The sequence below is a fragment of the Loxodonta africana genome, chromosome 2 (assembly GCF_030014295.1).
Source record: "Loxodonta africana isolate mLoxAfr1 chromosome 2, mLoxAfr1.hap2, whole genome shotgun sequence".
NCBI lineage: Eukaryota > Metazoa > Chordata > Mammalia > Proboscidea > Elephantidae > Loxodonta > Loxodonta africana.
The window spans coordinates 13325494-13339260 of record NC_087343.1 but is presented as its reverse complement, the minus strand read 5'-3'; the positions used below and the strand labels follow the sequence as shown (position 1 = coordinate 13339260).

Below are 13767 nucleotides of genomic sequence, written 5' to 3'. Positions count from 1 at the left end.
TGTGCCAGCGTGTGCCAGTGTGTGTGTCAGCGTGTGCACGTCTGCATTCACTGCCAATCTCAGGTGCCTGTCTTCACACAGGAAGGTAGGAACTAACCCCCATGGCAACCCCACATGCAACAAAGTGGAACTGTGCTCCATGGGGTTTTCAATGGCCAATTTTTTGGAAGTAGATTGCCAGGCCTTTCTCCCAAGGTGCCTCTGAGTGGACTCAAACCTCCAACCTCGTGGTTAGCAGCTGAGTGCTTAACCATGTGTTCCACTCAAGAACTCCTGCATTCTGACCAGATGCCCCTAAATGCTCTTAGGTTTGCATTTGGAAAAGACTTTGCCCAGAGAGTAATGCATCCCTGTCTCTCAGCCTCATGAATGTGTCGATGAGAGTGAGGTTGGAGACTAGTAGGACAAAACCTTTGCAGAGAGGAAAAGAGCCAAAAGTTTCTTGACTAAAAACTATGTCAGACTGGAGCCCAGCTGCCCACTCACCACCTTGCCTTTTCTGTCTTCTCTCCACCAGACACTCTCCAAAGGTGGTCAAGGCAGCATCTCAGGTCCTCAACAGTATGTGGCAGTACCGAGACCTGAGGAGTCTCTACAAAAAGGTAAGGCTGGCTTCACCGTTGTGGCTCAGGAGTTACACACAGACGCGGAGCCCTGAGACGCACCGCCGGCCCCACTGAGATACATCACAGATAAGGAGGGCACAGGTCTTACAGCTTCAGTAACCGAAACACGACTGAAACTTGAGCATCAACAAAGAAGCAAAAGGAGCTAAGTGTCCCTGACGTGCACTGAGACCCATGGACTCTCACGACCAGAAGGACCTACATTCTTGGACCTATGTGCGCTCGTTCTACATAAAGGAAAACGAGCTTGGTTTTCAGGGCTTAGTCTGCAGTAGATTAAAAAACAATGAACTGAGAGATTTTGTCAGAAAGAAGCATCAAAAAGTGTCAGTAAGTAATTTTGGAGAGGAGACAAAGAAATACGAAGTGTAATTCAGGAAGAAGAGAAGTATAGTATCTCAGGGACATTGAGTAGAAGACCCCACAGCCTGACCCTGGCTACCGGGCCCCAAGACCCTCACTGGGACACTGCATGGTGTTGTTGTTGTTGGCTGCCCTCAACTCACGGGAACCCCATGCACAATGGGATCGGATCCTTGTGATCCACAGTGTTTTCATTGGCTGGTTTTAGAAGTAGATCATCAGGTCTTTCTTCCTAGTCTGTTGTATTCTGGAAGCTCTGCTGAAACCTGTTCAGCGTCATAGCAACACACCGCTTCCACTGACAGACAGGTGGTGGTTGTTCATAAGACACACTGTCCAGGAATCGAACCTGGGTCTCCCACATGGAAGGTGAGAATTCTACCACTGCCCCACTGCACAGGATGAAGGAGCTGATGGTCCCAGTGAGGACCGTAGGTCAGGAGGAAGAGTTGCCCCATACACTTTCCCGAAGCAGGCAGGAATTTACAGCATAGGTTTCAAAGGACTTTTCATCCCCAGAATGACTTAAAAATAAAACCTAAAGATGAAAATGTCACATCTAGAAATTTTGATTCTGTACCTTACTTTTATATGTTGCTAAATAAAAGTTACATAACTTCCTTTGTTGCTGCTAAACCCAGTTGCCATCCAGTCAGCTGGTTTTCACAGCAAGCCCCTGTGTGTCAGAGTGGAACTGTGCTCCACAGGGTTTTCACTGACTAATTTTTTGGAAGTTGATCTCCAGGCCCTTCTTCTGAGGTGCTTCTGGGTGGACTCAAACCTCCAAACTTTTGGTTAGCCACAAAGCATGTTAAAGCTTTGCACCACCCAGGGACTCCCTTTTTTGGCTGTTGTCATTAGTTGCTATCAAGTTGGTTCCGACTCATGGAGACCCCATGTGTTAAGAAGAGAGAATTCTTTTAACAGCCTCATCCAGAAACTGGCTATTCCACCAGGTTCACGTTAACAATTGGGGGTGGAGAACACTATTGATCTGCAGGAAGGATGGAGCAGGTGTTGATGGCAGGACAGGGATTCAGAAGGCATGTTATCAGGCCAGGGAAGTATGGCCTTGTATCAACAACTGCCTGCAGCAACTCTTTGCTACTAACCCAAAGAGAAGAGGAAGCCAAGGCCGTTGGGGCCTTCACCACCCACCCACCAGCTTTGGTATGCTCCCGGCTGACTGGGCAGTGGGGGTTACAGGGTGGTAGCAAGAGGCTCACATCATAATGAGTGAGACCCATCTTGCCTGAGGGAAATTTGTCTGTTCCCAAGCCAATGGGAATAAGTAAATATTTCATAACTGTCTATACTAAGTTCTAATCTATTTCTAGATCTCTCCAAGGCCTTCCTACTCCCGTACGCATTCGTTACTTTGCACTTTAAGTTTATACAGCTTAGCCCAAGTATTTCTCCTTCAAAAATGTTCCTATTCCCGAGAAAGAGGTAGGTTGAAGTTGAAAAAGAGACTGCAAAATTAAGTATTTGAAGAAGATTCTAGATTAATTAGAGGCTTTCCTAAGTATTTTGCACGTTAGGCAAAGCCTTTTGTCTACGCTGCTTTGGGTTCCATCTTGCTTTTTTGAAGTTCATGTCCCAGTGTGCCTACTTAGCTCCTTCTTGGTTTCCTGCAGAAGCCAAATGAAGCCTCTGCCAGGAAAGGGTTAACCAGGCAGCTGAACAGGCTGAACAGGCTATAAATTAGAAAGGAGCTGGTGAAGCTGAACCCGTGGCTACAGAAGCTGGGTAAAGTGTCACTGCCTCCCTCGAGTGAACACCCCTTTCCCTCAGATCCTGCCCAGCTCTCCTTCGCTGAGATGCACCTTCTGACACGTGTGTGCATCGAAGGGAAACATCTTCTAGACGCTTCATACTATTTGTTGAATACTAGCCTGAGCTTTCCAACTGTTTTTCTGTGTTGGTAGTAGGGTTCAAAAAGTGTCATTGTCTTTCTATTTCCATGGGGAAAAAAAAAAGAATGTGTTGGCAGGAATTTAATGGAACTGGAACTCAGGAGCTCAAGATGGCATAAAATGTGACTCATGTGAGGAGATCCAAGAAAGGGTGGGCTGGAGAAACCCATGGGGATGGTTTTTGTTGACCCGTGATTAGAAAATATGAAGAGCTGTTCTTAATAATTTCCAAATTATGCAGTTGTGAAATGGAACGAAGACCTTTCTGCTCAGGGTCAGAAGTGCTGCTAGTAGCGTAGCTCAAATATCAAAAAAATCTTTCCGTTTGAAAAGTCCGTTTGTGAGAAAACCAAATTCATTCATGCTTGTGAATTGTTTTTAATTCAACGGGGAAATTGATTTCTATTTTGCTCCTTACAATTTATACGTCATTGAAAACAAATGTCTGATCCGTATCTTTTAATTATCCATGCCTCAAACCTATTTATGAAACACCTATTGTTGGCTGAGCCAAGGAGGAGTTTCCCCCAAAAAACATAAGATACGGGAAGCAGCTACTGTGATTAAAAGGAAATACGAACAATTATTTGCAGCTTCTTGAGATTCTGGGTTACGTACTACAGATTTTAAAGGATGAATTAAGGGAAAGAAACTCATAGGGCAGAATCTTGAAGGATTTATAGGGCTTGTATAAATTAGGGGAAAGCCTAAGGCATTATGGGTAAGGAGAAAAATGGGAGGAAAGAGATGCAAATTGCAATGAGAGCAGCCTGTTTATGGGACAGAATTAAGGGCCCATCTATCACTGGCTGATTTCCTCCCAGGATCGAGGCACGGAGCCGGAATCTCATTGCATTAGCCTAACTACTTTATTTTACTTAAAGAGGCACATTCAATAAATCAGGATGTTCTTCTGGTTGGCTGTGCTGACCAATAAAAATTATGTTTGATTCATGATACATTTTGAACTGAAACATATTTGCATTATCCAAACCCTCAGCTTGAGTGAGGCCTGGCCTTCTGGGTTATTCCCCTAGGGGAAAATAAACAATTACAGAAGAATGTTATCTCATGCAGGCAAAATAGTGTTTAACCTTTTCAAGTCCAATCCTTATATTTGTTGCTAGCTGCCCTTGACTCGTGGCAACCCCATGCTCAAAGGAATGAAAGATTGCCTGGTCCTGCACCATCCCTGTGATCCGTTGTGAATCCTACCGCCGTGATCCATAGGGTTTTCACTGGCTGAGTTTCAGAAGTAGATCACCAGGCCTTCCTTTCTAGGCTGTCTTTGTCTGGAAGCTCCGCCGAAACCTCTTCAGCACCATAGCAACACACAAGCCTCCAGTGACGGGGCGGTGGCTACACGAGGTGCGTTGGCCAGGTATCAAACCCAGGTCTCCCACGTGGGAGGTGAGACTTCTACCGCTGAACCACCTATGCTCTCATGACCTCAAATAGAATTTTAAAACGTCATTATCATCTGTGTCGTCGCAGAGCATGTTTTCTCAAGGAAAAGACGATGAGCCCTGGTAGTAAACTGGATAAGGGGTAAAACAGAAGCATGAAATAAAAAAGGCTTGACTCTTTAGAGCCTGGGTAGTTTAGTGGAGGCAAGGATATAACTGGGTGCTTAAGTTTGACTGGAGCCCAGTTGTGCAACCCTGGTGGTGTAATGGTTAAGCACTCAGCTGGTAACTGAAACATTGGCAGTTCAAACCCACCCATCGGCTCCGCAGGAGAAAAAGACCAGACAGTCTGTTCTTGTAAAGATTACAGCCTAGAAAACCCTATGTGGCAGTTCTCTCTTTTATAGGGTTACTATGAGTCGGAATCGCCTCGACGGCACCTAACAACAATGTGTTTGTCTATGGTGGGGGACTGTTGGTGACAGCTGGTTCTGGAAGAAAGCGATGAATTTGAGGTGGGGGCATAGAATTATAAGATTATAGAAATCACTGAATACAGACATGTAATACCTTAATAATCTCTACAGCATCTTCAAGATACAGTCGTATTGGTTGGCATACAGGCTAAGCCACTCTAACAAAGAGACTTAAATATATAGAAGCTAAAACTAAACAGATCCTCCTTTTTCTCTCATGAAACTACACCTGGGTAGGCAGGTGGCCCAGGGAAGCAGGTCCTCCTGAGCCCTGTCCGGCTGCTGTGCCATCCACTGGGGGGCTGCCTTAGTTCTCTAGAGCTGCTATAACAGGGATCGCACAAGAGCGTGGCTTTAGCAAACAAATTTACTTTCTCACAGTTTCAGAGGGTAGAAGTCTGAGTTCAGGGCACCAGCACTAGAAGAAGGCGTTCTCTTCTCTCTCTGTCAGCTCTGGGGGGAGGTCCTTGTCTCTCAAGCTTCTGTCCCTTGGTTCCTTGGCTATCCTCATGTGATATGGCATCCGTCTTCCCCCATCTCTGCTTGCTTGCTTGGTCAATCTGCTCTTTTTTTTTAATCACAAAAGAGACTGACTTAAAACACACCCTACATTAATGCTGCCTCATTAGCATAAAGAAGACCCTTTCCCAAATGGGATTATAACCACAGGTATACCCATTGCCCATTGAGTTGAGATTCTGACTCATAGCGACCCTATAGGACAGAGTAGAACTGTCCCCATAGGGTTTCCAAGGAGCAGCTGGTGGATTCGAACCACCAACCTTTTGTTTAGCAGCCAAGCTCTTAACCACTGAGCCACCAGGGCTCCGTATAGAGGTTAGGATTTACAGTCCATATTTTGGGGGACATAATTCAATCCATACCAGGTACTGCCCTCACCTGCGAGGGCAAAGCTGGCTAGGCCTTCCTCTTCCTCATCTCAGCTCATAGGAAGAGAGGGGGGACGTGAGGGCAAGCAATGTCATTTTAAGGAAGAGATACAGAAGCTGGGCACGTCACTTCCGCTCACAGCCCGGGGCAAGAACTCAGGTCCGTGTCCACAGCCAGCTGCAAAGGAGGATAGGAAAAGCCGGTGGCCATGAACCCTGCTAAAACTGAGGAGCCTGGGTGGTGCAAGCTGTCGGCAATCAGCAGCTAACCTAAAGGTTGGCGGTTCCAACCTACCCAGCAGCTCCATGGAAGAAAGGCCTGGCAATCTGCTTCCATAAAAATTACAGCCAAGAAAACTCTATGGAGCAGTTCTACCCTGTAACACATGGGTCCACCACAAGTCAGGGGCCAAGTGAACAGCAGCTAACAACAACAAGAAGAAAACTGTGGTAGGAGGGAGGTGGCTGTTTTACTAAAAGAAGAAGGGCAATTTCCGTTCCAGGAGTCATTTCCGTCTGTTCAAATATCTTTAATGTCTGTAGCAATCGCTACCTAATGAGGCATACTGTTGCATTTTAGGGTGGCTGTCATTGTTCACAACTTCTTGTATTAAGCAAAGAATCTATCTGCAGCGTCTACCCTCTAACACTATTCTGAGAAAGTCTCATTTCTCTTCTCTATGACCAGAAGACAAAAACAAAACAAAAACAAAAGTCAGTTGCCATTGAGTCGATTGACACTCATGGCAGCCCCATGTGTGTCAGAGTAGAAGTGTGCTTTTCAATAGCTGATTTTTTGGAAGGCGATCACCAGGCCTTTCTTCCAAGGCACCTCTGAGTGGTTTCGAATCTCCAGCCTTTCAGTTAGTAGCCAAGTGCGTTGACTGTTTGCACCACCCAGGGACTCCTCTCTTTGACAGCTGTCCCTTTTCTGAAACTAGCCATCATGTCTCCACAAGGCCATCCTTCTCCCGGCCAGATGTACTCCGTTCTGATAGATCAGCATGTCCACAGCCTTCAGCTTTGCTGTCGCTTTTGACCATATGCATGCGAGTTTGTCAGCATCCCTTTTATAAACCAGAACCCCAAATGAGTACATTCCTCCAAGTTTATTTGAAGGAATGGAGAACAGAGTGAGACTATGCTTTCCTGGTGCAGGGCACTCAACTCCACTTAATAAAGCTGAGCATCAAATGTGGGTCCGAGAGGCGCATCAGACTGTTCGGGACTTTCCCACCCTTGGCCTTAAAGAACCTTCGCGTCCTCCATCAGCACCGCAGGCATCTCCACCAATCCCATGCCTACAGCTTGGTTTTCTTATCCATGAAGACAAAGCCATAACACCTGCCTCACTGGATTGCTGATAGTCTCAAGGGTGACAGCAATCATCAAAGTGCTTTGTAAAGCGGAAGGTAATAGACCGGTGGGAATGGCTGCTGTTGATTATAAAACTTTTTTTTTTTTCAGATCACTTGCCTGACAAACACTGTCTGCCATCCATCCTCAGGCACCTGGAAGTTTGGATAGAAGGGCTTCACTTTTATTGCCATAATTACTATTATTCGCTCCCACATACATTTTTTATGGCTCTGTCTCCCACTGGTTTCTTTACCCTGTCCCTCGCAGTCCCTAGGTGCTACCCAGAGTCCCTGTACCACAGTTTTTCTCCAAAGCAGCTGTGTCTGCCAATGATGTTTGCATAGTAAAGAGTCCCAAAAGGAAGAATCTTGCAGGGTGGAGCGTATTGTTGTCATTAGTTGCTACTGAGTTGGCTTCAACTCATGGCGACCTTCTGTGTATAACAGAATGAAAAGTTGCCTAGTCCTGCACCATCTTTGTCATTTTGAATGTGTGAGCCCACTGTTGAGGCCAGTGTGTCAGTCCATCTTACTGAGGATTTCCCTTACTTTTGACCCTCTACTTTTTTTACTTTACCAAACATGTTCTTTTCTAGCACTGATCTTTCCTGATGACGTGCCCAGAGTAACAAAGTCGCATCATCTTTGCTTCTAAGGAGCATTCCTGTTGTATTTCTTCCATAAACGATTTGTTCATTCTTCTTTAGGTAATTCAAGTTACAAACATAGGGTTTCTGAAGAAGGCCATTAATGACAATGAAAGCTTCCACGTTCTTAGTGTAACAACGGTGTGGGGGCAGTGTCAGACCTCCTCTAACTTCTCTGCTGGGTTCAATCATTCATTGCAATGGCCACACAGAACTCACAGACCATACTCACAAATTATGGGGTTTATTACGGAAGTAACAGTTAAAATTCAGGCTCAGGAACAGTCAGGATATAGTTCTTCCATCAGGATAGCCTCTCCCCAGCTGTGCTCACAGGCACACCTTTCCCTGGCCCTAAGCCTCTCCCCAGAGGCACTCAGCCTTCTCTCTCCATGGCCGGGAAAGCCCACCACACCTTTCCCACTGTTGGGTCCCTCCTGCCACCACCTGTCACCGTCTTCAAGGTTACAGCTCACTCTCTCTTTCTGTCAGTCTCCTGCTTCCAGGAGCTCCTCAGCAGAGTCATCTCATGTCCTAAGGATGCGCTGTCTACTCCTGGCTCTTCTTCCTTGGTGGTGGTAGAATCCTCCTCTCTGCTCTGGAATTGGCTCTTTTTTAAGGCAAAATGACCAATCCCCTTAGGCCACAATTACCCTATCACGCAGTCCTGCCCAATCACCTGGGTGGAAGTTACAAGACCATGGTTAGAAAGGCCACACAGAAAAGTAATTAATTGCTCTGCCCTTGGTTTTAAAAGGGGTTTGAATGCTTATATTTCATTCCAGTGTTTAGTTTGTGTATGTGGAAAGTTGGGTATGCTGAAAGTGTGTGTTACATTGAGCATCATGGAGAAGGATAGGATTGGAATAAGAAGACGAGAGGTAGAGCCCTGGATCCCTAAATGACATGCCATGCTTCTCCAATAAGAGGCCTCCCATGATCCCATATGTTTCTGTTTTGAAGACGTTATTGTAAAATAACATCATTCACAAAAACAGTCCTCTCCTAACTTCTGTGACATCCCCTCTCCTGCATCACCTTCTAGCTCTCTGATTGGTCCTTCTCCATCCTTCCACATGCTCGTCTTCCTGTTCATTCCTTAAAAGCTGATGTCCACCAGGGTTCCATGTTTAGCTCTTTCTGGCTCCACACACAGGCTTTTCCTGGGTGACCTCCACTCTTCCCCCAGGTTCAGTTACAAACCCCATGTGCTTGATTCCCAAATCTGTTTCTTGAGCCCTCATCTCTCACCATATATCTAGCCACATGCCAGATAACCTGTTCAGAGGTCCCCAGCACCTCAGATGAAATCAGGTGCCAACAGACCACCCTGGATACAGGTCCTCCTCTGGCACCACCACTCAGAGATCAGCACCTCTGTCCACCCACTCCCCACACCAGTCCCCAGGGACCATCCCCAGCTGTTTCCTGTCGTTCACACACTCACATCCAAGCCACCAGGAAACCCCAAACTTCTGTCTCCATCCACTTCTGTGTTCATGGCTATGAACAGCTGTCTTCTGTCTTCCAGATTATTGGCTCAGCTTCCTCACTGGTCTCCTTACCTTCAAGCTGGTTCTCCTCCATTTCATTCTCCAAAGGGCAGCCAGGGTGAACTTTCTAGAAAGCAAATCTGGTTAAATTACTCCTCAGCACCAAACCCTTCAGTGCCTCCCCATTGTTCTCAGGATAGAGGGCAAACACCTTAGCACAGCTCAGGAGACTTTTCAAGAGCAGCCACAGCCAGTCTTTCTGGGTGAGGCCCCTGCTTTCTGCCAGCACTGTAGCCACCAGCCGACTGTTCCTCTCCCCACCTTCTGAAGCCTTTCCAGAAGGCTGTACCTCTGTGACTACACACCTCTGCCCCACTTGCCCACCTAACAAAACCAGTTGCCATTCAGTTGATTCTGACTCATGGCGACCCCATGTGTGTCAGAGTAGAACCATGCTCCATAGGGTTTTCAGTGGCTGATTTTTCAGAAGTAGGTCACCAAACTTTTCTTTTCATGCCCCTCTGAGTTGACTGGTGCCCTGGTGGCACGGCGGTTAAGAGCTGCGGCTGCTAACCAAAAGGTTCGTAGTTCGAATCCATCAGCTATTCCTTGGAAACCCTATGGGGCAGTTCTATTCTGTCCTGTAGGGTCACTATGAGTCAGAATCAACTTGACAGCAATGGGGCTGGTTGACTACCATCTCTATATTTTGGTTAGCAGCTGACCACGGTAACTGTTTGCACCACCCAGGGACACCTGCTCATCTAAACCTTCATTTTTCCTGACAGATTTTAGATCTCACTTCCCCTGAAAAACCTTTTTCTAGCCTCTCCCCAATTCTAAGTTACAGCTCACTTATTAATCTGAAATACTTGTAAAGCAGGTTAGTTTGAATGAATAAGGACGTTTAAATGCAAATGGTTAATTTAAAAAAAAAAAGTTTAAGTATTAAGAATAGCTTCAGCCACAGCTAAAAATGTCACAGTGTCATGGCGCTAACCCTGGTGGCATAATTGTCAAGTGCTATGGCTGCTAACTAAAAGGTCAGCAGTTTGAATCCACTAGGTGCTCCTTGGAAATTATATGGGGCAGTTCTTCTCTGTCCTATAGGGTCGCTATGAGTTGGAATTGGCTGGATGGCAATGGGTTTTAGATAAATTTTATTTATCCTTTAATTAGAAAACTGTCTCCTTTCTTGGTTCAAATATTTATCGTGAAAGGATTTACAGAATGAACTTCCTTAGCAATTAATGTCTTTATTAAAAAAAAGCAATGAGAAACTTGCCCCCAACTCTGGTACAATTAATTCCTATTAACAGAATTCTGAATTAAAGAGTATCATAAATGATTGTCATGCAAAATGAAGAAATGTTGCCTGAAAGAGACTGCCTTACTATGTGCTAAAAAATAGGAATGAAGAAGGACCTTTAATGAAATCCACCATATATATAAATCTTTGGCAGAGTCGCTGGGAAGTGCAGAGAGTTAAAACACTCAGCTGGTAATTGAAAAGTTGTAGGTTCGAGTCCACCTGGAAGTGCCTCAGGAGAAAGATCTACTTCTAAAAAATCAGCTATTGAAAACCCTGTGGGGCACAGTTCTACTCTGACACATGTGGGGTTGCCATGAGTTGGAATCAACTGGATGGTAACTGGTTTTTATATCTTCAGCAAAAGTAGTTTTAATCTTTTTTTTTTAATTGTAAGTTTTTAATCAAAAGGGAGGAACATGCTCGGCGTTTCTTAAGCTGAAAGAACTGAAGAAAAAATTCAAGCCTCAAGCTGCAATAGTGAAGGCTTCCATGGGGAAAATAGTAAATGACGCAGGAAGCATCAAAAGAAGATGGAAGGAATACACAGAGCAATTATACCAAAAAGAATTAGTCGATATTCAGCCATCTCAAGAGGTGGCATATGATCAGGAACCGATGGTACTGAATGAAGGAAGGAATCCAAGCTGCTCTGAAGGCATTGGCAAAAAACAAGGCTCCAGGAATTGATAGAATATGAATTGAGATGTTTCAACAAATAGATGCAGCACTGGAGGTGCTCACTCATCTATGACAAGAAATATGGAAGACAGCTTCCTGGCCAACTGACTGGAAGAGATCCATATTTATGCCTATTCCCAAGAAAGGTGATCCAACCAAATGTGGAAATTATAGAACGATGCCTTTAATACACACACAAGCAAAATTTTGCTGAAGATCATTCAAAAACGGCTGCAGCGGTATATCGACAGGGAACTGCCAGAAATTCAGGCTGGTTTTAGAAGAGGACGTGGAACCAGGGATATCATTGCTGATGTCAGATGGATCCTGGCTGAAAGCAGAGAATACCAGAAGGATGTTTACCTGTGTTTTGTTGACTATGCAAAGGCATTCGACTGTGTGGATCATAACAAACTATGGATAACACTGCGAAGAATGGGAATTCCAGAACACTTAATTGTGCTCATGAGGAACCTTTCCATAGATCAAGAGGCAGACAGAACAAGGGGATACTGATTGGTTTAAAGTCAGGAGAGGTGTGCATCAGGGTTGTATTCTTTCACCACACCTATTTAATCTGTGTGCTGAACAAATAATATGAAAAGCTGTACTATATGAAGAACAGGGCATCAGGATTGGAGGAAGACTCACTAAAAACCTACGTTAGGCAAATGACACAACCTTGCTTGCTAAAAGTGAAGAGGACTTGAAGCACTTACTAATGAAGATCAAAGACCACAGCCTTCAGTATGGATTACACCTCAACATAAAGAAAACAAAAATCCTCGCAACTGGACCAATGAGCAACATCATGATAAATGGAGAAAAGTTTGAAGTTGTGAAGGATTTCAATTTACTTGGATCCACAATCAACAGCCACGGAAGCAGCAGTCAAGAAATCAAAAGACACATTGCATTGGGCAAATCTGCTGCAAAGGACCTCTTCAAAGTGTTGAAGAGCAAAGATGTCACCTTGAAGACTAAGGTGCGCCTGACCCAAGCCATGGTATTTTTAATCTTATCATATGCTTGCGAAAGCTGGACAATGAATAAGGAAGGCTGAAGAAGAGTTGACGCCTTTGAATTGTGGTGCTGGCGAAGAAGAATATTGAATATACCGTGGACTGCCAAAAGAACAAACAAACCTGTCTTGAAAGAAATGCGGCCAGAATGCTCCTTAGAGGCAAGGATGGCGAGACTGTGTCTTACATATTTGGGACATGTTGTCAGGAGGGATCGGTCCCTGGAGAAGGACATCATGCTTGGCAGAGTACAGGGTCAGCGGAAAAGAGGAGGACCCTCAACGAGGTGGATCGACACAGTGGCTGCAACAATGAGCTCAAGCGTAACAACGATTGTAAGGATGGCTCAGGACTGGGCAGTGTTTCGTTCTGTTGTGCATAGGGTCGCTATGAGTCAGAACCAACTCGACAGCACCTAACAACAACAACAAGTTTTTAATTTACTTGAACTACTTTGATTACTGTTTCCCAAACTTATAAATTCCCCTTTTGGATACCAGTGTCTGTAAAGGCTTTAGACATACCTCAGCTTAATGATGTGGAAAATTGAAGTTCATCTCATTACCAGCCAGTAAGGATCACTATTTTATTGGTCTTCATAAGGCCTTAGGTTCATGACCAATTTTGTGGATCTTCCTGAACACAAATTTGATAACAGGGTTTGGTTTTGAAATTTATGTGGTCCATTTTGCTTGCAAAGTTCTATTTGAATAGTTATTGTTAGGTGCTGTCAGGTCAGTTCCAACTCATAGCTACCCTATGTATGACAGAACAAAATGCTGCCTGGGTTCTGCACTGTCTTCACAATCTTTGCTATGTTTGAGCTCATCCTTGCAGCCAGTGTGTCAGTCCATCTCGTTGAGTGTCTTGTTCTTTTTCACTAATCCTATACATTACCAAGTATGATGTCCTTCCCTAGGGACTGGTCCCTCCTGATTACTTGAGACAAGTACTTGAGACAAATTCGTATTGTTGTCCTTTCTAAGGAGCATTCTGGCTGTATTTCTTCCCAGATAGATTTGCTCGTTCTTCTGGCAGTCAATGGTATATTCAATATTCTTCACCAGCACCATAATTCAAAGGCATCAATTCTTCTTCTGTCTTCTTGATTCTTTGTCCAGCTTTCGCGTGCATATTTAAATAATAGTCACTTAAAATGTGAACTTGCTTATCACTTGGACTCAGATGGGATGAGGATTTAGTACGTTTCTGGGCTTTGATTCAGAATACTCCTTTAATTATAGTTAATTGTACTAAGTTAACTTTTAATTATTAAAAAATGCAAACAAGATCTTCATACTCACTCTTATCTTGGGGCAAAACCATCTGTCGTTCAAGAATTACACTTGGCACTTTTGAAGCCCTCACTGGCCCAGGGTTAATTTCTGCCGGATTGGGGTCAAGTTGTCCCTATTTCAAGCTGCATTCCAGGAGGTTCCCTGTCCCCTCCCATCACATCTGTCTCTGTATGCCATTCCCAGACCCATAGATTCCCAAAGTGAATGCACCACTCCACACAGCAGCCTTCCCCTGTCCCCCAGCTTACGTTTGCTCCTTCAGACCCATGCACTGGTCTCCGG

General features: G+C 44.8%; 1 protein-coding gene across 2 annotated transcripts in view; it reads left to right on the top strand.

Moving 5' to 3' along the window:
• Positions 1-13767, top strand: part of CTNND2 (catenin delta 2) — a 769728-nt gene that overhangs the window by 715883 nt on the left and 40078 nt on the right. For both annotated transcript variants that reach the window (XM_064270645.1, XM_064270649.1), the window contains one exon: positions 518-602. In XM_064270645.1, coding sequence (XP_064126715.1) covers positions 518-602 — 85 coding nt within the window. The remainder of the gene's footprint in view (positions 1-517; positions 603-13767) is intronic.